The sequence below is a fragment of the Adiantum capillus-veneris genome, chromosome 18 (assembly GCF_014529385.1).
Source record: "Adiantum capillus-veneris isolate H3 chromosome 18, ASM1452938v2, whole genome shotgun sequence".
Lineage (NCBI taxonomy): Eukaryota > Viridiplantae > Streptophyta > Polypodiopsida > Polypodiales > Pteridaceae > Adiantum > Adiantum capillus-veneris.
Window position 1 is genome coordinate 100,300,805 of NC_140948.1, and position 25,629 is coordinate 100,326,433.

Consider the following 25,629-nt stretch of genomic DNA (forward strand, 5'->3'; position numbering starts at 1 on the left):
TCCATGGCTAAACCCATGATCCACTTAACTCTTATTTTCAATTAACTTTCTTTGTTGTTTAGTGATAGGTGCATGCTGGCTTAAGTTTGCAGCGCTTCAGGAGGAGGGTTCTCCTTCCCTTACCTTAGTGGATTTTGGCTGGTCGACCTTAGCGAAAGATACGCAAACTTTCGTACCTTGGAATGCCAGTCAATGTGTGTTCCCTTCAGTACACAGGTTACGATCAGGTGCCGGGCCGGAAAAAAGCTTATCGCCCCTCTACAGACATCTGTTTATAACTTGAGAAAACGCAGTAATGCATGTAGCCAAATGGACCCTTGGATCCACGGAACTAGAGAATGTCTAAACATCCCGAACTGTCTCAGACAATTACATCCTCCAACACTGAATCAGGGATGCCTGATCCTCGTCTAGGCATAGAGGAGGTCTGAAATCTCAAATACAAGGAAATTGGGGCATGATCAGGAGTATTGTAATGGGCCAAACCGCAATTGTCACACCATGAGATGTTGCCCATGCACCAACGTAAAATCTATCTTATTGCTCCGGTAAGTGACCTGACTGCCTCTTGAAACCCCACGAAAACTAAAACGTTTGCGCAGTGCGAGTCAAGGATGGGATATGCCAGGCATCTATACAAGAAACTACGAAAAGGAATCTGTCTCAAGCATCACATGGAGCAACAAATGGCAAAGAAGGTGGCTGAAGTGCACACTAATTCTCGTAAGTCTCTACATTGTTGAAATCACCCTCAACAATCCCCGAATCCACACTAGCCAATACATCCACAATCTCCAACCAAAACCCAACTCTCTAGTGTGCCAAAGTGGGAAAGTGGGAGCATATATACACATCACACCTACCAAAGAGTCATCAATGTCCAAAGTAATCCACATTGCTCTACCATGTACCAATTTGCCATGGTCACATACACATTGTCACCAACAGGGACCTACAAAAATGCATACAAAATACGCGTATTTTATTTAGAATACAAGACGTCCCGTATTCAAACGTATAGTTCATCTCATAGCGTTTTCTATTCTAGCATTTTTTTGCTCAAAACGTATTCTATTGTCAGGTCTTTTGCTAGTTGATCAAGTGTCTTTTAGAGTATCATGGTGCTTGTTTATGTGTGCTATGGTTACACATCGAAGAGTCATTGAGGAGATGCATGACCCACCCCATGTATCCTTATTAAAGTATCATATCTAAAAAAGTTGACGTTTTTTTTTTTTAATTCTAAAAAATACGTCTAGTGCACGTATTGTACACTGCGTATTGAACGTCTCGTCCCATACCTTGGCTACTATGATGAGAATCCCCATGTAACAACTTGCCCCATCGATAGTAATTGTCCATACATTTCTTGTGCTCCTACACAAGAACTATATCCACATCTCCACCATTGATGCTAGTGTGATGCAATCCATTGACATTCCAAGTATCAATATGCAAATCCATGTGACAAGCAATGATGAACCTAAAACCTCATAAGCATATATCAACCGTGGTAACGAGTACAAGATTGAAAATCAACGCCAAGCTCTCTTGATCCTTAGCCGAAGCCATGAAACAAGAGCCAAGGGAAGAACATCCTCATCATGTGGTAGAAGTCAGAGGAGCTGACCAAGAAAAAAAGAGCAAGTTGTTGTAAACCAAGAGCCATAGATGGCCAGATCTTGTTATACGCAAATTCACGACTCACTGATTCTCAAGAAATCGCGCTCACTACTGCCCTCGCTCACACCCCGGCCCCGCGCACGCTCAGCATCCCCCCCCCCACCCCCCCCTCTCTCGCGCCATCGCTCCCCCCTCCCTCCCTCTAGCGCGCGCTGCCCAGCTGCCTGCCCACTACCTGTACTCGGACCAGCGCGCAGCCAGCGCCCGCCCGCCCGCTCGCTCGCCTCAGCCTCAGCCTCAGCCTCAGCCGCGCCGCGCCAGCTTCGCACTCCCAATTCTTCCGCCTCGCTACCCTCACCCCCTCCCCGGGTCTTGCTCAGCTGAAGTCGTTGACACTTTCGGCATTTTCTACGTGCTCGTCCAATCGAGGGCCGCATCCTGTCCACAGAGGAGGCCCCAGCCTTCAAGGGCTGGCCAGCAGCAGAAGGCAGAGACACACAGCACACAGGCAGAGCCGCCCTCTGAGCCTGGGGCCCCAACGGAGGAGGGTTGGCAGCAGGTTCGTGGTCAACGACGGCAAGTGCCACAACGACAGCCTGGCACTCAGAGTGGTCCTCACGCGCCTGCCCAGCAACAGTGGGTTCCCACGGGGAACCGATTCGGTCCTCTTCAGCAGGACGAGGTCCCTGCCCCAACCTCCACCCCAGCTTCACCCTTGACAGCCCCCCCCCCCCCCCCCCCCCCCCCCCCCGGAGTTCCCCCCCTCCCCTTCAACCTCCCCCCCGCCTCCTGCTCCCTCCGCCTCTCCTCCTTGCTCCCCTACCCTTGCCGATCCCCCTCACCCCTCTTCTCCCTCCCCTACTCCGTCACCCCTCCCTCCCGCTTCAGTCCCACAGTCGACCCAAGGGGCAAAACCATCCTCGGCTGCTAGGAGATCTCTTAGCAGGGCCTTTGCCACGAGTCGCTTGGCGAGAGAGGGACAGCGTTTCTTGCGACCCCCTCTTCAAGTACAGACGTCTCCCTTTGCAGCAGTCCTTCGTGGTCTGACGAGCTTCGACATTAGGCGCCGATGGGACTTCTTTGCCAACGACTTTACGCGCTTTCTCGGCGACTCCTCACTAGACCTGCAGCTAGGGGGATAGAGGCCTTGGACTCAGCGGTTGGCTTCTCGTTTCCCCTTTGCGGCAGGGACGAGACTGAGTGGACTCTCAACTCAGTTTTGGAGTGGCTTCAGACACAGGCTCTAGAGTTCTCTCATCACATGGGAGACCTAGGAGTTACAGACATGCTTCAGACTCTTTGGCCATTGGCCAAGTTTACTGTGACACCTCCAAATGCAGCAGGATGTAGACACATTGTGGTTCACCTCTTTGCTGATACGCAGTTCTTGCCATGCTATGTACACATTCATGAGGATTCCTGGACAGAGGAGGTAGCTTTACGCACGGCTCGGTCTACTTGGGCTTGGGCCAGGCACTCTTTGCAATCACGCCTATCTAGAGGACGCTCGGATGCGGATTACTCCCCATCCAAGCCAACCTCGAAGATAGAACGTTTAGCTGCTGCGGCAGCATCTGTTCTCTCTCGCTTCCCATGAGGATGGTCTCATGGAACGTGCAGGGATTAGGTGGGGCCCAGTTTCAGCGTCAGAGGGGCCGACTGTGTCAGGAGCTTCAGCGTTGCCTTGTGGGAGGAGAGATTGATCTCCTTATGCTACAGGAGCATCACCTGTGCGAGAGCCGCATCAGACGATGTGGTCAACTCTTGCGTGGACGATATGATACTTTTTGATTAGCTGCTTTTGGACCTGGAGGCATTCAAGGTGGGGTATGTATGACTATTGCGGATTCCTTGCAGCAGGCCATTGTGGGCAGAGGGATTATTGTGCCAGGCAGGGCTTAGTGGATCACTATGCAGGTTCAGGGTTGCCTTGTGGGCTTCGTGAACATATATGCGCCCAATGTGGCGAGTGCACGAGCAGAGTTTTGGTCACAGATTGTTGAGTCTCTGCCGCAGGCATAGCAGTGGTGCATAGGGGTGACTTCAACATGTTGGAGGACCCTTCTAACAGGATTGCTTTAGCCATGCTACTGTGCATGAAGTTGAGCTGGCAGCTTGGGAGCGGTTTTGTATGACTGAGGGTTTCGGATGTGTGGCAGAACTCTAGCTTCGTGAAGCCCCCAGACAGCCTGGCCTTCTCTCGCTCAGACCGCAGAGTGGGAGGAGTGAATCTATCGCGGATAGATCGCTTCTACACTAGTGACCATTTCTCTGACTTAGGTGGGACAGTTGGCATTCTGGCAGGGACTTCCTCTCGGACCATGCACCAGTGGTCCTCACAGTGGCAGATAGGCAGAGGAGGGGGAGCACGATGCTTCGCATCCCTGAGAGGGTCTTGCTGGACTCTGCACTCAGAGAGCGAGTGGAGGCTCTTTGGATAGAGAGCTTGGACATGCAGGATTCTCCTGCTGACAAAGTGGCCTCGGGACTAGCTCAACTTAGTCGTTTCTTTCTCCATGAGTCTTTGGCTCGCCTGGCTGCAGCGAGAGAAGAGGAGCAGTGTCTCAGAAGGGGCGTTGCTTCCTTGCAGAGGATGTAGGAGCAGCATCCAGACAGTCCTTGGTTGAAGGAGAAGTTACAGCACGCTCACCAGGAGCTTGTTAGCACATAGGAGAGGCGCCATGAGTTTGATTTCCATCGACATGCATCTCAGTGGACGCAGGTGGGTGACAGAGTGACTGGTGCTTTCTTCGAGGCAGTGGCACCTCGGCATACGCATGCCAAGGTCAGTCAGTTGAGGAGGCCCGACGGGTCAGTTGCTTCTGAGCCAGAGGACATGCGTGCAGTTGCTACTGACTTTTACTGTGAGTTGTTGTATGCAGAGCCTCAGTCAGAGTGTCAGGATGCATGCAGGGAGCACGTGTGGGCACAGATGCCTTGCCTTGTGACTGAGGAAATGCGTCAGAGGCTTGAGCTGCCACTTCAGCTTGAGGAGTTGAACACAGCTCTTAGTGCACTCCCCCGTGATAGCTGTCCGGGTGAGGATGGCTTGACTCCCAGTTTTTTATTGGAGTACTGGGACTTGCTTGGCCCAGATCTCTGTAGTGCTTTCCAATATATCTTGCACACAGGAGAGAAGCCTAACAGCATGAGTGAGGGTCTGATCTACCTCACACCCTCCTTGGATGAGATTCGACAGTGGCGCCCCATCACCATCCTCAACTCAGCTTACAAAATTCTTGCCAAGGCTCCGAGTTTGAGGATCCAACCACTTCTAGAGAGCCTTATACATGGGACTCATACTGGTTTTGTCAAGGACCACAGTATCCTTGACAACATCTTTACTTTTTGCGAGGCTTCTGCCCTAGCGCGACTCCGTGGTGAGGATCTGGTGATTCTTCTTCTCGATTTTGAGAAGGCCTACGACAGAGTTTACTGGGACTTTCTAGAGAGCACTCTACGCAGGATGGGATTCTCAGATGCTTGGATCAGAGGGGTGTCAACTTTGTACAGACGAGCACATAGTCAGGTACTTTTGTCAGGAGGTAGAGGTGATCGCTTCATGCTCACACGTTCGGTTAGACAGGGCTGCCCTCTTGCCCCCTTCCTCTTTCTGTTCTATATTGAGGCGATGAGCAGGTTTTTGGGGTCGCAGAAGGTTGGTTTACGGGGCTTAGCACTCCCTATTCCGGGAGATGAGCTACTGGACGCTGAGTTTGCTGACGACTCAGCCTTGTACTTGGATGGCCAGTAGACCAACCTTCACAGGTGTGAGCAGGCTCTAGAGACCTTCTGTTGTGCATCTGACGCACTAATCAACTGGAGAAAGATAGTGGCTTTCTCGGTTGGTAGTGCTCCTATGCCCGATTGGATGCCAGGTGAGGGTTTCAAGTGGACTTGTCTCCTGAGCAGTAGATTGCTCCCCTCCTCCTGTCTATCAGGAGGAAGTTGTTACATTGGAGCTCCGCATGACTTTCTTTGGCTGGCAGAGTTGTAGTGGCCAACCAGGTGTTGTTGGCGACTATGTGGTACATCACTTCTTGTTGGATCTTCTCGAGTTCTTGTATCAGCCAGGTAGAGAGGCTGCTCAGGAACTTCATTTGGTCAGGGCGTGACACTCAGAGAGCCCATGCCGAAGTGGCTTGGCAGGTCATCACTCTTCCTGGTTCACAGGGAGGGCTTGGGATCATAGACCCAGCACAACAGAGCAGAGCCCTTCTTGGGAAGTTCATCATCAGAGGATTTCTTCCAGGTGAGGAGCCCTTGAAGGAGTTCTTGCTACAGCGGCTTTGTGCTAGGGTGCCTCAGGCAGGAGGCCCTTGGCGACCTTCGACCAGATGGATCTTCATAGAGATGCGCGGAGTTGGTTTGAGCAAAAGACTGGAGGACCGCTTCGCTGTGAGTTTGCTTCGATCTTGGGAGCATTTGTGGCGAGGCCTGGAGCAGCGGCAGCCTACTTGCACGCGCTCCTTTGCTTCGATCTTGGGAGCATTTGTGGCGAGGCCTGGAGCAGCGGAAGCCTACTTGCACGGAGGAGCGCCTACGACAGTCCCTTCTTTGGAACCCCATGGTTAGCACGAAGAGAGGCCACTTTGTGGGTAGTGGGCCTCATGTTTCCTGGGGTCCCATGGCAGCAGGTCCAGACCGCTCTTTAGGTGACTGGTTACAGTTTTCAGGCTTGTCAGAGGAGCTACAGGGCTTTCAGCTACAGGGCATGAGAGGGGTGCAGACCATGTGCCAGGACATCTCAGAGGCAGTACCAGCTGAGTGGCTCAGACCTCTCAAGCCAGCAGCGCCCAGATGGATAGGAGCCTTCACGCGATTGGAGGTTCTCATCTCAGTTCGGGCTTGCTCAGAGACTGTTCCCTCCTTGTTTTTCGAGTTACAGGGTGGGGGACGCTTACAGCGAGTTGCAGTAGAGGCCCCACAGGTGGCAGTGCTGTTTTCAGAGGATCCGAGTGGTGGGCATATGTGGGAGGACTTGACTTGTGTCATCGATCTTGACCCAGCAGCTCTTGAGACTGGACAGTGGAGGCTCTGGGCCTGGGAGTGCTGTCCACTGGCACGAGTACAGTGGGACCCTCGAGAGTGGCTTTGGAGGGACCCTTTTTCTTTTGCAGACCACCAGGTATCCCTTTCTTTCAGTACACTGTTCGACTGGGACGTCACATACTGGCAGCACAGAGAGAGGCTCGCCTTGCTGCAACACCTCATTGGCAGGAGGAGGGTCTCACAGCTGAGTTCTTGGCAGCTTTTTGGGAGAGGTTGTGGGACTCCAGACAGCCGAGGCGAGTCACTTTGTTTCAGTGTGGCTGGTCGCACACAACTACAACAGTTGGGAGCTGGCTTGTGCATAGTGGTCTCTCGGCAGCATGTGCAGCTTGTGACCACCTTGCGGAGAGTCAACGTCATTGTCTTTGGGACTGTCCTTTGGCACAGCACGTGTGGCTCCGTGTTCTTTGGCTGATGCCTGCTCTTTCCGCGGCTCGGCAGTACACTTGGGAGGCAACAGCTTGGTCCACTCTCACGGGCCCGACACTTCAGTTTGAGCTATCTTCCACCAGCAGGATGATAGTGACGCAAGGGGGGCGATCTACACTCCAGCCTGCCACAGAGCTTACTCCACAGGGGTGGTGCAGTGAGAGAGAGGAGTGCTAGGAGCTCATCAATGGCCTGACACTGTGGTTCATCTGGCGGGCCCGCTGCTTCCGCATCTTTGAGGCTCGCCCTGTACCACCAGCAGAGACTATTCGCAATCTTTGGCTAGAGCTGATCCACACTCTCACAGGACAGCTCGAGAGACTCCAGGGCAGCTCCGACCGCATGCAGGAGCGCAGAGAGGCTTTCCTTCGACTCTGGCGTCTTGGGCCTTTTTTCACCATGGTCCAGGGTGTACTCAGATGGCACTACCGTCCACCTGTGTGGCTTTCCTCCCTCCCATTTCTTGATTTAGTCTCATTGTACATATAGTGTTTTTTCATTGGGAGAGTCTCCCCATCATGGTTGTTGTAGCCCTCTCTCGAAGAGGTGGTTGTAACCCTATGGGCAGTTTCATTAAGTAATAGAAGGATCTTTTTCTCTGAAAAAAAAAACCAAGAGCCATAGTAACCTACAAAGCATCGAAGTGTGCTGGCAATTGCAGATTCGGACCATACTCGTATGATGCGAGGGGGCGGTGTAGTATGGTCCACAGAAAGAACTAGCAGCAAACACTAGTTGTCCTCTATATGTGGCCATTGTATCGCCTCCATACTCTACCCAAGGCCGTCCGTGGCAATGCATGATAGAATGCAGCCTGCCCAAGGTTGGGTGGTCTGCAAAGTGTGGCGAAGGAAAAACTCCACAATGGAAGCCTTTGTCCAAACATCCATGCCAACAAAAGGTAGGGTGAAGGAGAGTATGGGACTCTGGCCGCTACCTAGTAGAGAGAGCGCGCTCTCTACGGTTGCTGCAAAATGTACAACCATACCATTTTAAGAGCCTCTGCCATCACTCATGTGCTCGGCCCGTGAGAACTGCCAAGCTGCTACAACACTAGCTATGAAGGATGATGGATCAAGGAACACGAGGAGGTGGTTGGGCACACAAAAGAGGTGGTGTCGAAGCAGACGGTGGTGGTGTTGGGGCGTCGATGGGTGGAAGCATATATTGTGCCTTGCACCACAATTGAGCAAAGCAATGTATATTCTTTAAGATCAAGGGTTATCTTCTAAGTTTTCAATATTGTTGTAGAGCAGCTTGAGAGCCTGTTCACCACCTAGTGGTTTATTATACATTGTTCCTTGACAACTACTATCTTTTCCTTTGTATGGTCGTTCATATTGTCTTATTATTTAGAAGATAGGCCAACAATGGCTTATGAGATACTCAGTTATATCTTGCAAATTGGTATGAATCTTCCTTTTTGTTTTAAAAGGGAGAGAGACGATTCGGTATTAGCTAAATTGATAAGAGTTGCATGGGACGAAAACATTTAAAAGTTAAAACTTAATTCCTAGTCTCGTCACATTGCAAAGACATGGTGTTAGTTGAGGCAAATAGCACTCAACCCAAGGGCGTCCAAGTAGGGGACTTGGCATTTGGTTAAAACATACAACACAGACACACACAGAGGAGTAGAGTCGATGCATCTTTCTTCACACATGGGCGAGATCATCGGTTCTTTTCAATCAGGATCATGCCCACATCACATGGCATTATGCAACCCCCCACTGGTTCATTTTACATCGTAAAGACATCTTGATGTTTACATAGCCTACATACGTGGCTTATGTACTTCCTTTGGGTGATAGACCATTGCGCATCTCCAGAGGCCTCTTATGTACACAAAATATAGCCCCTTTTCTCACCCCCCCTCAAAAAGAGAGAGAGAGAGAGAGAGAGAGAGAGAGAGAGAGAGAGAGAGAAGGCTAAGAAAAGAAAGCGTACCAACAGAAGTAGACACGAGCCCCCCAAGTGACACGTTTATAGACGGTACATAGACAGAGAGATCCTCCTACAAATATCACGTCTACTTCCGCAAAGCCACGGACTGCCACCACCTCTTACTATGGATCCCATTCCATTGTCCTCATACAGCTTATTAACTACTAGTTTCATTTGGAACGAGTTGCCCCTATCCAAGTTGATAGCTAGACATAAGCAACATTTAACCATAGTATTTTTGTCTTGAGAAGATTTATTAGAAACACTAAAATAAAATAAAAAATGGAATTGTTATCTCAAGTACATCTATATTGTAGTATGTCATTGTAGAGTTTGCGTTTTTACCTTAAGCTATGTCCACTTGAGCTGGTTTTCAATCAAAGAAAAATTTACAAGTTATGAAGTTTGGGATTACAATCTATGGTGATCGGCATATTTTAAATTTTGTAGTAGAAGATTCTTTTCTTGTAAAAAGAGACACACACAAAGAGAGAGAGAGAGAGAGAGAGAGAGAGAGAGAGAGAGAGAGAGAGAGAGAGAGAGAGAGAGAGAGAGTTACCGTATCACTTGTACCCAAGCTGATAGCCAAATCACCTGGACGGTCCAAAGCTAAACCTGCAAGCATTGTATGCCCATCAAGTACTACCACACAAAAGTTTGCAAAAAGATTTCTTTAATGAAATGCATGAGGCCTGTCTATAGACATTTCTACACAGCTTTGGCAATAGCATCGTCACAGAAAGTGAGCAACATGTAACAAACAAAGACTTGACTAAAGCAGCTTAATTTTTTTCCTAGTATAACCTTAAAAAGAAGCTATCACATGGTTGCATGCTACTCTTATGGTAAACCCTAAACCCTAAACCAGAGACACATTGCTTGATCGGGCGATAAGAGTTGGGGTGCTCTCCATGTCCCCAAATAAGGGGGCCCTCTCGACATCAATGGAGATTACGACAAAAGATCACATGATACTACCCATAGTCACAAGGGACACGTCCCGAGGAGTGGGGGCGGGGGACGGGGCTCCAATGGATTTTTAGTGTAAAAAAGAGGGCGGGACAGCAAGTGGGGACGGGAAGCCCAAAAATGGGCGTCCCCTATGACTATGATATTAACACAACATAGGAGTCGTCTTGCCAGAGTGCTTGGCCGGGGGGGGGGGCTCTTGCCATCGAAGCATCATATACATCAGTATTTAAAGATGCCTCTCATTGGAGGATCGCGGATAAAATCAATGTCCTCCATAGTCCTCTCTCCCTCTCCTTCCCACCCCTTATTGCCGCTTATAGTTTTTTAGCTTTTCCGTTTTTACAAACATTGTATAAGATTCATCAAACAGAGAGGCCATGTTGTAGCTCATAAGAGTAGAATGTTCCCACCTCACGTCAATTGGCCGGCCGCTAAGTGCAAGGTCCGCTCTCAATGAGTGAAAAGAGGCACAAGGGGAGGCTGGACAAGCCCTTCTTTCCTGGGATTCCTGTCACTCTTCAAAAACACGATTAGGAATCGACACGCCCAAGCAACTTGGGGTCGTGCGACCTCAACAAGCAAAATAAATTCAGTGGTTCTTTCCTTGAGTGATACAGAACACTGTCAAAGCTCTCATACCAATGTAAGGTGCAGCGGAATGAATGTTTGAACTTTGCTCAAGATAAGTGCACCGAACTGTGCTCAAGGTTCCTTTTTCTTATGGAAGGGAGAGCCTTCCGTTTCTTAATGAGAGAGTGCAATGAACACAAACAAAGTGAGTGGACACTGTGCGTGAAGGTGTATGAGACTGAGAGATAGAGAAGAGAATACGACACCAGAGATGTTGTAAAACCCTCCTCCAAAGGCCCCACTCTCGTCGGCGAGAGTGGTCTACTATTGATTGCACAAACTGGTACAAACTGAATGCATGTGACTGATGCAAGTCTAGGCTAGATCGATGTCGACGACGGGCTGCAATTCTCGAAAACGCTAGGTGAGGGGTCTGCTAGCGATGAAGCTCTTGCTGAAAACGCCAATGGCTGGAAGTGATGGCGATGAAGATCAAAAACGCTAGGGATGCTTGTTGGAGGAAAAACGCTAGGTGATGGGATCTTTGCTTGAAAGGAAAACCACCAAGGTTCTTGCTGAGAAGCTGCCTGTTGAGCTTGGCTCCTGTTGCCTCTTCTCCAATTAGTGCTAGTCTAGGTTTGCTTATATACAAACTTACTCAATTTGCCTTACCTACTTTCCAACAAAAGTCACTTAAAAATAATAAGTGAAAAATGTCAAAATTAGGGAAAATAGGCTAAATGCACTAAAAAATTCCCCTGAAGGATTCTTATGGGAATGCTTGTAATCATGCTGTGTGCAACCAAAGGATATGCATCTACTAAGTGTCTGGGCATGCACGGTCTGCAAACAGACTCACAAAAGTGCCAGATCACTTCTAAATCTAGATTGACTGGACTGACTGAACCCTTGTCGTGTTGTAGCTTGTCCACGGACACATAGGGTTGGATGTGTCACCTGACACAGAGAGAGAGAGAGAGAGAGAGAGAGAGGTGTTGTGTGCGGCATTGGTCCAAGAAATACATGCACTATAAATGTGTGGGGAGTGTTGATCTTAATGGATGTCTGCGTATTGGGTGGTCTGCAATTGAATTCTTGCTAGAGGAAGTGTATTTTTTGAAAGTGTTTCTAAGAGGATTGGGATATTGTGGATACCCTGGGCTACAGAGAGGCTTTTGTGTGTGTTTCTGAGTGTATCCCATTTTCCCATGTCCATCTTTTGGTGCCCCCACTGAGGACCACCCCAATTGCTCGTTGGTTGAATGATTGAATTAAGAAGACAGTTCTCGACAAGAAAAGATCGCAGCATTGTTAGTCCCTCGCCGGATCCATCCTGCACACAAGACAAGACACAAGCCAAACTCACCACCGATCGTTTCGGAATCCTTCGATACCCTAAGGTACACTCAGATGCCCTCCTGGAGTTCGTGGGGTTGCCGATGTTGATTGGCATAAACAGTAGCACGAGCTTGTGTCATCTTTATGCTCTCTTTCGCGATCTGAAGCATTTCTTGCATATCGTGTAAGAAATCGTCTACCTATCGCATCTTGATCCCTTTGAATCCGGTGGCAATTCGTGGTTTCGGCTGGTAACCGTACATAAGCATAAACGGGCTATAACTAGTAGCCAAATGCTTTGTACTATTATAAGCAAACTCAATCTGTGGGAGATATTGTTCCTAATCAAATTGTCATCGGGAGACATATACTCGTAGCATGTCCTCCATAGTTTGATTTGTGCGTTCGGTCTATCCATCAGTTTCAGGATGATCTGAGGACGACATGCAAAGACGGGTCTCCAATTTCTAGAAGACCATTTGCCAAAAATTACATGTGAATTTTGGATCATGATCACTGACAATTTCATCGGGCAAACCATATAGTTTGTAGAAGTGTTCCACAAAAAGTTGAGCTAACTCGTGGCTCTTTACGATGGAATGTGGAGATAAATCACGCCATTTTCGTGAGTCGATCAACGACGATCCCAATGGCATCGTGCCCACGGTTAGTTCGGGGTAATCCAACTACAAAATCCACAGAAATGCTTGACCATTTACTATCAGAAATTTGCAAAGGATGTGATATACCCGACGGGTTTTTGACATTCAGCTTTGTTGAGTTGACCGCACATACTTTTCAACAAAAGCTTTCATGTGCCGCTAATAAAAATACCGGCCAACCAAGGCAAAAGTACGGTATATGCCAAGGTCACCTGCACTAGGGGGCATCATGACACTCGTATAAAATTTGCTTGCGGTTATCCTCATCAATGGGCACACACACTTCGCCGTGCTTGAAAAGTACTCCATTACAAATGGAATACTTCTCCGCTACCTTCCTCTCCATAGCCAGCTCAGAGGTGTCCGGACCGCCATAGCTTTCTGGGCCACGTATTCCCTCTTGGACTCGTTGCCAGATTGCACAAAAGTGACAATCGTTTTGGCAACGCCCTTTGAGAGAAAGATAGAAGTCAGTGGAAATTTCAGCAAACAAAAGAGATTGACCTCCGGAATTCTACTAAGGGCGTCGGCTACCATATTAGTAGCCCCCTTACGGTAGTGAATCTTGAAGTCAAATTCTTGCATGAGTTCAGCCCACCTTGCCTTTCGACCACGAAGGTCAAGTTGATCATAGAGATATTTCAAAGAATGGTAGTCCGTCCATACCACGAAGCAGGCGCCAAAGAGGTAATGGCGCCAAACCTTCAAGGCATGAATGATCGCCAATAATTCCTTCTTTCGTGTGAAATAACGTGTCTGCACGTCAATGAGCTTGCGACTTTCAAATGCAATAGGCCGCTCATCCTCATATAGGACAACGCCGGTAGCATAATCACTGGCATTTGTTTCCACCACAAAGGGTTTATTCGGATCCACAATTTGCAACATCGGTGCAGTGATAGCTTTCCGGGTTACGCATTCCCTCTAGGACCCATTGCCATATTGCACCAAAGTGACGATCGTTTTGGCAACGCCCCTTGAGAGAGAGATAGAAGTCGATGGAAACTTCAACAGACGAAAGAGTATTGACCTCTGGAATTCTACTAATAGCATTGGCTACCATATTAGTAGCACCCTTACGGTAGCGAATCTCGAAGTTAAACTCTTGCATAAGTTCGGCCCACCTTGCCTTTCGACCACGAAGGTCAGGTTGATCACAGAGATATTTCAAAGAATGGTGGTTTGTCCATACCACGAAGCAAGCGCCAAAGAGGTAATGGCGCCAAACCTTCAAAGCATGAATGAATGCCAACAATTCCTTGAACCTTCTCTTGTGTGAAATAACGTGTCTCCACGTCAATGAGCTTGCGACTTTCAAATGCAATAGGCCACTCATCTTCGTAAAGAAGAGCACCGATAGCATAATCACTGGCATCCGTTTCCACCACAAAGGGTTTATTCGGATCCACGATCTGCAATATCGGTGCAGTTGGTAACAAGTCACTTCAATGTTTGGAAGCGTTGATCGAGCTCGTCGGTCCATCGGACGGACGAACGGACTAACACTACGCTTTTTGCTTCTGACGCCTTTTAACAAACGAGTAAGGGGCTTGGCAATACGAGCTTAGTCTTTGATAATTTTTTTTAAAAAGCGAATAAAACCCAAAAAAGATTTTACTTGCATAATCGTGCGAAGAATGGGCCAATCCAGCACAGCATGTATCTTCTCAGGGTCAATGCGAATGCCATCAACCGAGATGACATGACCCGGATACAGCAATTCGGTGCCGAAAAACTCGCAATTGCTTTGCTTTGCATACAATTTTTCTCGCCTCAAAACACGCAAGACAAGACGAAGGTGTTGCAGTCTGCAGATACTCCTCGAGTGTTTTGCTATAAATTAAGATATCGTCGAGGAACACCACAACCCACTTTCCCAAATATGAACGAAAGAGATCATTCATCATTCATTGGAAAGTGGCAAGAGCGTTGGTTAACCCAAAGCGTAAAACCAAAAACTGGTAATGTCCATACCGTATACGGAACGCCGTTTTCAGGACATCACGCGAATGTATCCGTATCTAATGGTACCTAGAACGTAGATTGATCTTGGTGAAATAATGACCACCCGAGAGTCGATCCATAAGGTCGTCCATGCGAGGTAACGGATACTTATTCTTGACGGTGACCTTATTGAGACCTTTGGAATCTACGCAGAAGCGCATTCCTCCGTCCTTTTTAGCGAGAAGAACCGGAGCGCCCCACGGAGACTTACTAGGTTCAATAAAACCTTTGGCAAGATAGGCTTGAAGCTGCCTAGCTATCTCGTCTTCCTCTGTCACAAACTGATCACGTGGAACACCAAACAAGTGTCCCAACTTATGGGCACTTGCCGACACGGCCCTGGGGACACTAGGAAGAATAAAAAGGACCAAAGCGGCTGGCTGTACGGATTCCCACATAACGTGCAGACTGCTGACGTGGCTAACGATACGGAATTCCATGAAACGCGTTCGCTCGATTCAACGCTAGCTTTTGGGAGTCCACTACTTTTGAGTTTGAAAGCTTTTCATCTATTGCTTTTCCAAGGCCAAGGGCCTTTAAATAAGTCTCTTGGGCTCCCTCTAGCTCATTGTGTGTTGACGAGCCGATGAGAGAGGCGACCCAAGGGCAACTGTACTTTGCTCAATTATTAATTCAATAAGAAATACCGAAAGGGCCAGCCTTTGGGCCCAATCTCTCTGGGCACGGAACTACGCCGGGCCGTGTCGACTCAATTGAACTGTGATTTGTGTGTGAAGTATTTAAAGTGATTCTCTCTCTTGTGTCGTGCCGGATTCCAGACTTGGGGTGTCCAAGTTTGTTACAGTGGTATCAGAGCACACTCAATTTCTCTTCTACCGAGAAATCCGATCCCTTTTCTCATGACACACATGGATTCTTACAAAGAATCCCGCAAGAACCAGACGAACCCTCCTGACACTTCGAGAACGGGAGGCAACACGGAAAATTCGAGTAGATTAGCAGGCCACCTCGGCAAAACAACTTTAAGCACTTCAAATAATGATTGAACTGAAAGAGATCCAGCACACAAGACACGGAGTGGCGGAATTCCACCCTAAGAGAGCACTAGCCCCAAACCCCGGTGTGCCTTTCGATATTTCTTTATATTGCTTCAACTCAGTACAACAACCTGAGGCTCTTGCTCTTCTTCCGCTCTTGCAAGAATGCTAAAGAAGAGACCTCCAAGTGATATTTAAAGGCCCTTGGCCTCTCAAAAGCAGTTACATGAAAAGCTAAAACTCCCAAAAAGCAATCTGGCCCAAAAGCTAGCGCAAAAGGGTTGTCCGTACAATCTGTCACGTCATCAGCAGTCAGTGCGATTCACAAAAATCCATACAGTTTGCCAAGTCATTAGTGCAAATCGCAGACATTCGTACAGCTACCACATCATCAAGTTTTCACACAAGAACTGTGTATGTGTGCGCGAACATGTGCGTGCTAGCTTGTGCCCTTAGGCGCTTGGGCCCCATCAGACGGGGTTCCATAATTTGGTGGGAACTTTCTTTAAAGATTGGGCCGCACGCAAGACTTTGTAAGTTGGTAAAACTGCTACTCTTGCTTCTACTTCTTCTGTTGCTCCTCTTAGGATTTAGGCCCCTTGACTGGGATCTGCAAGTCGGCTTTGGTCTTCAGTGACTTGACACGTCAACAGTTTGTGACAAAGAGAGTTGTGGGTACGTAGGTGTGAGTGAAGTTTGTTTTTAGAGTATTTTTCTTTCGTTTGATTTCCTTGGTTTCTTATTTCTTGTTATCTTCTTCTATGTTCTTGCCTTCTTTGAATCCTTGTGTTCTTCGCATTGAGTTTATCTAGGTTTACATTTGTTGACTTTATTGTTCTGTTCTCAACTCGTTGTACTAGGTTTCTACTAGGTTCCAAAATTGGAGCCTCCTTTATTGTCTTCTTGCAGTTCCCTCCCCACTTCTGGTCTTGACAAGCCACCTTCAGCAAGTGGACTAATTGCCACCATGGCTGTTAGCTCCTTGAAACCGGCCCGTAAGGCGGTAGACTTTAGCTTTCCCCCAATCATTACTTTAACTTTACGACACAAAGGAACTTCACAAATAAACCTCTGACAAGGAATTACACTTCAAACAAAACACAGCTTGGCAGCTAGAGTGCTTCCAAGCAGACAGCGACACCCTGTTGGCCCCAAAGAGTGGCGCCCCTTTTGGTATTTCTGTGTTCTTATTATACTTGAGAAAAACCTGTCGACTTCTACAAGCTATCCCACTTTTATCAGGCTGATATTCCCTAACTCGATTTCGGCAGCATAACCACAGTAGAAGTCTACACGGACAAAATCCCAAGTAAACAGTGACTTTCCACGCACTTTAGAGCACTTTACAAAACCTGGCGAAAAATTACAGCACCCTAAATTCTTTGTTTTTGGCCTCTAATTTGCACCAAAGCACTTGTTCGGTGATTCCCTAGCTTCCCCAAAGCTCCTCGGACCTATAGCATCAAAACTGGCCAAAACCATAAACCTGCAAAAAATTACAGCAAGCTGTAATTTTCTGTTTTGCACTCTGATTCAAGTGTCGATCACTCGTGTGGGTAGCCCTCAAGCTCCCCGCACTTGTAGGGTCACTTGCCCTTTGAATTAGAGGAGATTCCTCGCGGAAAATCTCTCTAAATTGTCCTGTACAAGCACCCACGATTTTTTTGAGGCTCCCCTGGCAATCACTTACACTTTAGAAGAGAAACCCTAAACCCTGGCAATCACGGCTTTCCCGAGGCTCCCTTGGCAATCACTTGCAGTTTAGATGCAAAACCCTAAACCTGCAAAAAAACACAGCAGCCTGTAATTTTTTGTTTCACATCATTTTGAGCAGAGCAAACACGTCCACATGTGTCTAAGAGGCTCCCACACGCAATGGGACAATTCCCTTGTAAATCGGACGAGTTTTCACGCAAGAAAACTCTCAACTTTCGCAATTCTTCACGATGGAACTATGCATACCTAAAGGGGATTAGCAATTAGCTAATCCGGTTCCTGTACAGAAGGCTCTTGCCTTGGCAAACGCGCATATAACCCCCATAACTGTACATGGTCATCTGAGAAGCCCAAGTAGAGGGGCATTACCATATGTGCAAAGGGGAGAGAGAGATGCATGAGAGCAAACCATCGCACTACATGAGTCAAGGGAGAAGGCAAGCTTTCCATTAAAGCTGTGATCACCTGTACCCACTACTCACACACGCACTATGTTCACAATGTTCAAAATCCAGTCCCCCATCCTCAAATTGGGTGCCTCCTCTTGGATAAGACCTTCTGGAGTGAGTTTTGACCTACAAATTGCTCTCCTACTGCCATGTGTCCAGTTTGCTCCTTTTGGTTTAATTCCTAGTACCCACCAACTTATGAAGTCCTGCCGAGGGGCCTAAATGACTTTAAATGAGCCTAGCCACTTCTTTACGAGTCAAATTCCAGTGCCAATCGGCCCAACCATCTCATGACTGCCTGGCCTTGACTCCTGCGGGTGAAACTCTTGGCCAACGGCCATCTCACACTGGCCATGCAATGTCCAAGCATTTGTGATTTTAACAAGAGGGCCCCAAAAATAAAATAAAAATCAAGGGAAAGAAATATATATAATGGTTTGTCACAATCTCGTGACACTCCTTGTCAGGTCCAGTGCAGTGCTTTGTTACACATATTGTGGCATCCTCTTGTAGTTTCTTGGTGATGTCCGTTGCCTCTTCTCCCTTATCTTCGTCACCGACAGCTCTCTTCCTTCTTTCTATCCATTGCCTACTACTATCAGGTTCTACATGCCCGACATTCAAGCTCTTGCCATTGCAGATGTTCATTGTCCTTTTCAACGCTGGTGGATTCTGATGGTGATTTGCATTAAAGGAATTTGCTCTTGGTGGAAGTGCCTATCTTTCAGAGACTTCTCTCATCCTCTCCCCACTTAGCTTGATAGGGCAATTTTTACTCTCTTTAGGAGAGGTTTTTCCCTAGCTTTCACTTTTCACACATGCCATGTGGCTAGTTATTTCCAGTTTTTACAATTTCCAAATTATTGCCTTCAGGCCTGCTGTGACGTACTTGCCTTCAGAATTGGCACCATTTGGGTGTTTGATGGACTTTTCAAGTGATAGAAATCAGCCTCCTTTGTTGTGTGTGTGTGTGTTGGGGGGGGGGAGAGAGAGAGAGAGAGAGAGAGAGAGAGAGAGAGAGAGAGAGAGAGAGAGAGAGAGAATCGACCTCAAACAACCATTGCATTTCCAAGAAGCAAAAACTCAAGATTGCATGTGTGAACAGTAAAAAACATGTAAAAGTATAAAGTGTGAAGTGGACCTATGTAATTCAGTATTATGATTGATCTTTGAGCATCCCTATTAATGAAAACTTAAAACCCTTCAAGATGAGTGTAAGCAGATTCTTTCTAGGTGACTGAAATTTGCTATTTTGATCCTAAGTGAGTTTACAACTTTGAGATTTTTCTATTATTATAAGTGTATTAACAGACTATTAAGGACTAAGGAGACTCAAATGCTAAGTCCAAAAACTTGCTTCAAAATGAGCAGAGAATGCACCTGCAAGACTGTTTGGGTTGTCACCAGACCAGTGTATCACAATGCAACCAGGGCTAAACGAATACCTACATATCCAGACATGAAGAATCACAAAATTCATTTGATGCATAGTGGCCACTTCCCTAAAATATCTTTCATTACCTCTCAACAAAATAGCCACTTAACTTTCCCGCTACCTCATGAGAAGGGGACAACTTGCCAAGCTTCTCCTCCAGCATTGGAGCAGTGACCTACGCAAAACATGAAGCACCAAAATGCCGGATGTTGAGAAGATATAGATAAAGTGTACATACAGTGTCAAAAAGCACAAATTCTTCTTAGAGAACCCAAGTACAGTTAAGAAGAGACTTACATCTAGCACTTGTTTTGACCACACCCTCTGCCTCAAGTCCATCAAATTCATCCCAGCTCCATCAGAATAGTCAATCCCGACATAATCCCCTACCATAAGAGATGACATAAAGGAGCTCACCAAAGATATCCTCTCGGTGTTATTATAAACATCTTCGTGGCATTCATATAATTTTCTGATCTGAGGTCCAGTAAAGCGCTCGTATGCACGAGATCCAGTAATAGAAGCAAGCACATCAGGGCCTCCCACTGCGGTTTCAATGGCTTTGCATTGCTTGGAAGTGCTGCTGTCCATCCAAATAGGAGAATTTATGGTGGCAAACGCATCCCTAAGCTGTGAATGCAAACTTTTTGATGCATCTAGCGTCTTCAAAGCTTTACCAGCACATGTGGACTTCCAATATACACTACCATGCTGCTGGCCACTTCCGGAAATGGCGTTCACCCTTTCAAAGGGGAAATTACCATTTTTGAGTTTGTCAAAAAGCACCTCAAGTGCTTCCACCCACATTAAGACAGGTGCCGTCACCTCCCCTTCAAATCCTCTGTGCACTCCATCCTTGGTGTTATAATGGGGAAGCTCGGAATCAAAATGTACAGCCTGTGTACACACAACTTGGAAACCCGCATCCAGTACTGTTGCTTTTAATGACCTAGAGAAGCGAAAGTCCGAAATCAATGATTTGAAGTGTTCTATATAGAGATGCAAGGTAACAAAATCATCCAACAACCGAAAAATATACAAAAAACGCTAACAGTGCTTGTGTACTTACTGGCTTATTAAAACCTTCCCAAAAAAATCCATGTCCCATTTACAAACAACAGAATGAACAAAACACAAACATTGCTACGAAGTCGTTCCAAGAAACACATGAAGTAAAAACCATTAAAGTCCAAGAAGTATACATAACCGATGAAATTTAAACTTGCTAATTAACACATGTGGCAGGACGTCAAAAGACTGAGATAATTCTAAGAAACTTGTATACACATAAGCACAAGCATTTAAAGGGTACGTTTACAGATGAAAAGATAGTTGATATGCTACCACAGTCATGTGTGGTGAGATTGTGCACTACGGCCACACACCAGGAGGCGCGAACTCTATACTCTGCCCTGCCATGAAGAGAGTGACGATTTCCTCTTCCCCCGGCCTAAGTAGTGGTGGCTTGCTTGCCCACACTTAGCCGGTTGCATGAGGTCTTTCCCCAAGTGCCCTCAACCCCTATGCCCCAGATAACCTCCCAACCTCACTCCAGAATGCAGTCTCGCTGTACATTTGAGCTCCCTCCCCTGAAAGAGAAATCCATTGGTACTAGCACGACAGCGATCCCAAGGAAACACATCTTCGTCTCTATCCTTCCACTTAACTAGAACCTCATGATATACCTTGTGGCTGGCATGCTAATCCCTGTACCCAACGAATTTCTCATGATCATCTGGGGCTACAGGCGGCTCAACCAGCTCCACTAGGACAATTGGAGAAACTAAGTTCAAGTGTATTCTTCAACTTGTCAATCATGAAAAGCTGGATGCGCTCCAAAATTCTTCTGCGCCTCAAGTAGTAAGCTACGTGTGACAACTTTTAGAGTAAGGTTTCTGCATATAGGTCGCAGATGCAATTGGCCTTTGCGTTTGTCTACCAGTCACAAATTCTCTCTCTCTCTAGAAAGGTGGTCCATGCCAAACTTCAAGTCAAAGTGAGAATCCTCCTATGTCTCTCTAGAATCTGATCAGTTTCCTCTCTCGAAAATTCAAGTATAATTTCTCTCTGAAACAGAGCTGATAGAACTTCTTTCTTTCTTTCTAGTGCCATGCCAGCAATTGCCCCTAGCCAATCAAGTGGTACATCATATGCACTATGAATATCATGTTTGGTCTTTACTTTCAAGCATAAGTCCAAAAATATGGGTTTATTTCTAATTAGAATAGAGGAGCCACGGGCAGGCAAAATCAAGACAAATCACATTTTTGTTTGCCATAATTTGGATCTTTTCCTAATGTCCAGCATATATTCAAAAAAAATAGTACTAATTAAGCTCGTGCAACATGATTATGCATTGAAGGAAGCCTTGAAGACCAGATTCCTAATCTGTGATACATATATTCAAAAAAAATAGTACTAATTAAGCTCGTGCAACATGATTATGCATTGAAGGAAGCCTTGAAGACCAGATTCCTAATGTGTGATACAAATTTGCATTACTATTGATTATCCCACGATTTTTGGCGTGAACTTCTGATTGAAAAATGAAGAACAGAACCTTGTTTCAGTATCTGAAGTTCACGATGTCTTAATCCATCGCATGTTCTAACATGCAACAAGGGTAATTTCCAAAAATAACAGAAGGGGCTGCTTTGGGTGTTGCATGTCCCCACCCCCTTAACAGCACCAATTAGATACAATCCACGCAAGCTCCTTTGCATGTGCGTTCCGTGTGCAAATGGACTAAAATTAGAACGCAAAAACACAAACACGTATATGTGCAGGCAATGCAGAGCTTGAAAAGAAAAAACTTAACTGTGTGGAGCTGTCGAGGCCCAGAAAGAGGGCATCTTCGGGAAGAGAGCACGGTTGCGCCATACCTTCCTCGTCAGCACCAGAGCAAATGTCACTCTATACACTGGGAATTTGCATTTGGGGCTCATATTCAAAATGATTAAAGGCACTTTTTTTTCTGGTCATCTTGGAGGTCAAAATTTTCATGAGTCCGTCATTAGGATTTAGATTCTCCCCTCTGTGATACCAATGCTTGAGGATGATTGTATATTCTTCTTTAAGTTGATATAACATCTCCACTCACAATTGTCAATATGGCCAAAAAAGAAAAAAGCTAGATTCTGCCTTGCTGGGAATAAAATTGAACAATACATTTCCATGGACGAGTAGTACATTAAAATGCCCATGTAATTCAGAAAGCATGGACAAGCTAGAGCATTGAAACTAGGAATGTAGTATGTCAAATAGGAGTCTCTTCTAGTCTTCATGTATTTCAAAAACTCTAGTGATGTGAATGTTTTGACTTACACAACGACTTATATTGTTCACCAAACACATTGCCTTCTTATATCTTCACCAAAAATGTCCCTAAATTACAAAACTTGACTTGTAATTTTGCTAAATTTATGTTAGAGTTTGATAATATTTTTAAGATTGTCAAACCTATAATTTTTGTAAGTTTATGTCAGTGTTAGACAATTTCAGGGGTCTTCTTCATACCTAAACAAGTTAATGCTTTTCAATCTGTTTCTTCACTTCTCTCATTTGCCTTAATCATCTAGTGATCTCATAGCTATGCAGTAAGGCTAGGTTTTGCCTTGATCATGGGTGTGCCTTTGTGTGTTGGGGGAAACTAAAGGAGACAAAGAAAGAGGGGAGAGAGAGAGGATTACATTATTGATCCCATAGCTAAAACAAATTAGCATAGTATAATAAAACTACAAAACTATTCTATTTTTCCCTATGTATTTAATCATCCATGCAACCATTATTGTGCTTCTCCCTATATACGTACTAGTTTTGAAAGTTCCAAGGCCTCTTGAGGGTGACAACTAACTCTCCTCCCAAATGACTTCCTTTACATTTTAAAAAATGCTTTCACATTTTGCATACATATTGATCAAAGCATCCTCGAGCACAATCTTTTTTTCAAGAGCACAAAGTGAATTTAAGAAGACCATGTTAAGAGAGAAACCCTCAATGACTTCCTTTGCATTTTAAAAAATACTTTAACATTTTACATACATATTGTCCAAAGCATTTTTTAGCACAATATTTTTTCCAAGAGCACAAAGTGAATTTAAGAAGACCATGTTAAGAGAGAAACCCTCGTTGCACATCCTCTAAAAACATCCCAGCTTCCTCACCCTTTCCTTCTTGAGCATGTCGTGCAAAGGGTGCAATTGAAGAGATGACATTCCAGATAGAAATCACATCAATGATCTTTTGTGCATCAAAAGCACATTATATTTGACATGCATGTCCACCAAATCATGGCCAAGTACAAAGTTCTCTTCCAAGGACACTGGACTAATTGTCTTGTCACGTGAATTTGTTTGTGCATGTCAACTTCTAACATAATAACACATGCCTTTTAGCTACTAATTACACCTAAAGAGAAGCCCTCGTTTTAGCTTGTTCAATAAGGACCTAGAGCTTCTATCTCCCTTTTTTTGATTGACCATATCATGAAATAAAATATCCCTGAATGACAAAATAAGCATATTCTAGGAGATTGAATTCATCAAGTACTTTTCGTGCTTTCATAGACACATCGCACAGTGTGTACATGCTAACCAATCTCACTCTCTCTCTCTCTCTCTCTCTCTCTCTCTCTCTCTCTCTCTCTCTCTCTCTCTCTCTCTCTCTCTCTCTCTCTCTCTCTCTCTCTCTCTCTCTCTCTCTCTCTCCCCATAACTTCAACCCAGAAATCATCTAAGAAAGAAGCATTAATTATCAATGAAAAGTGGGAGAAACATGTGTGCAATTGACGCTTAGGGGAATTTTTTGGCTTCTCATTCTGCAAACATTCATACTAGAGCTTTGGTGTGGTGGCTTGACATCAGGTACAATTGAATTGAGCAAGGTCGAGCACTTAAAAAGCTTTGGAATTGGCAAACAAATCAAAATCTAGGATTAAAACTCTTTCAAATTTTCAAGAATTGCAAAGAAATCCTTACATCGCTTGCTTGAAGTAGATTATGTGACGATCATGTTTTGTTAAGCTAGAAAATAATTCCAGATTAGTTCAAAGACTTTAACCACCACAAGAAATTGTGTGGCTACAATAAGGGTGAAGAAGAAGAGAAATTCGTAGAGAAAGAAACTCTTTAAATCGAACTTATAGGAAGCCACTCTCACACGCGCGCGCATGCAGGCACACACACAACCACACACTCTTTTGATGTCAACTTGCATAAATTTTGATGTCTTTTCTTCCAAACTAGGTCACCTTGCCGTGAGTATGAATCCTCTCTTCTACATGGTGGTCTAAAATTGCTTCTACAACAAGTTGTGATCTCCTCTCTTCATCACGAGGTTGCCATCAATCTACTTGCTCATCTACTCATCTACTCATCAAACCTCTCCCTTTTACATCTTTTATTAAAAAGGTGCTAGAATGCTTGGAATTTTAAAAAAAATCTTAAGAAGCTCCTCACAACCAATCCTCCAAAAAGTTCTTCAAGGTTCGAATTTATGACAACCTCGATTACAAAACTTTACTTTAAAATTACATTAGCTTCTACAAACTTCAAGAAATTTCAAAAAAGAAATTTCAATTTCAAGTCAAACTACCAAAAGTGGAAATTGCCATCCGTAGTAAGATCTTTCCTCGTGAATTTCCTAAACGGTCACAATGCAAAGAAGAATGCTACAAATTTGGGACCAACCAGAACTAAGAAAACATGTTTACCTACTTTTTCAATTCTCTTTACACAAAAATTTTGAATTTGGAAATTACCATTTCGTTCTAGAAATCGATCAAGAATTTTGACATCAAATTGCTATGCCATAATTGAGCATCTTTGTTCGTTCTATAACACTCTATTTGCCTACATATTTACTTAATTATCTTATGCACGGGTGCACTTACTACATGTTAGTTAACCTTTGTGATAGACCATATGATAAATCTTATGTGGAATCCTAGAGTGTAGCCTACTTGGCAATCCTAGTGACATCATCACTCATGTGTGCATAAATGCCTAGCTCTCCTACATGACCTTGTCATGTCTCTAAGGAGAAAAATGGATGAAAGCATAGAAGGATATACATCCTACTTGGAAAGAATCAATCGAAAAATATACAAAAATGAGGTAAAATCAAATCAGATGCGTACCTGGCAGTTGCACATAGTGTTCACTTACCTGTAGCCAAATGCACATGCCCAAATGGCATGCCTGTAAAGACCTAGGAAACCTAACTTAAGGATTTTTGAAAATCAAACAATATTGTACTAGTAACTATGGGTGTTGCCTGTGCAATCCAAACCCCTTATATTTTGGGATATGACTAGGACAAAGTAGATTGTTGGGAAGGTTTATATGCCACAAAATGAATTTTATGCCCCCAAAGCAAGGGATGACAAAGAGGATGCAAAACCTACTCCATCTATTCTCAAGAAAGAAGTGTATGAAAGA

The 25,629-nt window shown here is 45.4% G+C and overlaps 1 protein-coding gene across 1 annotated transcript in view; it reads right to left on the reverse strand.

Moving 5' to 3' along the window:
* Nucleotides 1-22,201, reverse strand: part of XK-2 (xylulose kinase-2) — a 44,080-nt gene extending 21,879 nt beyond the window's left edge. Inside the window, exons 1-5 of the mRNA XM_086488990.1 lie at nucleotides 22,011-22,201; nucleotides 19,490-20,141; nucleotides 19,279-19,367; nucleotides 19,138-19,202; nucleotides 9,608-9,663 (exon numbers count right to left, since the gene is read on the reverse strand). Coding sequence (XP_086345116.1) covers nucleotides 9,608-9,663; nucleotides 19,138-19,202; nucleotides 19,279-19,367; nucleotides 19,490-20,141; nucleotides 22,011-22,072 — 924 coding nt within the window. The 5' untranslated portion in view covers nucleotides 22,073-22,201. The remainder of the gene's footprint in view (nucleotides 1-9,607; nucleotides 9,664-19,137; nucleotides 19,203-19,278; nucleotides 19,368-19,489; nucleotides 20,142-22,010) is intronic.
* Nucleotides 22,202-25,629: the final 3,428 nt, after the last annotated feature.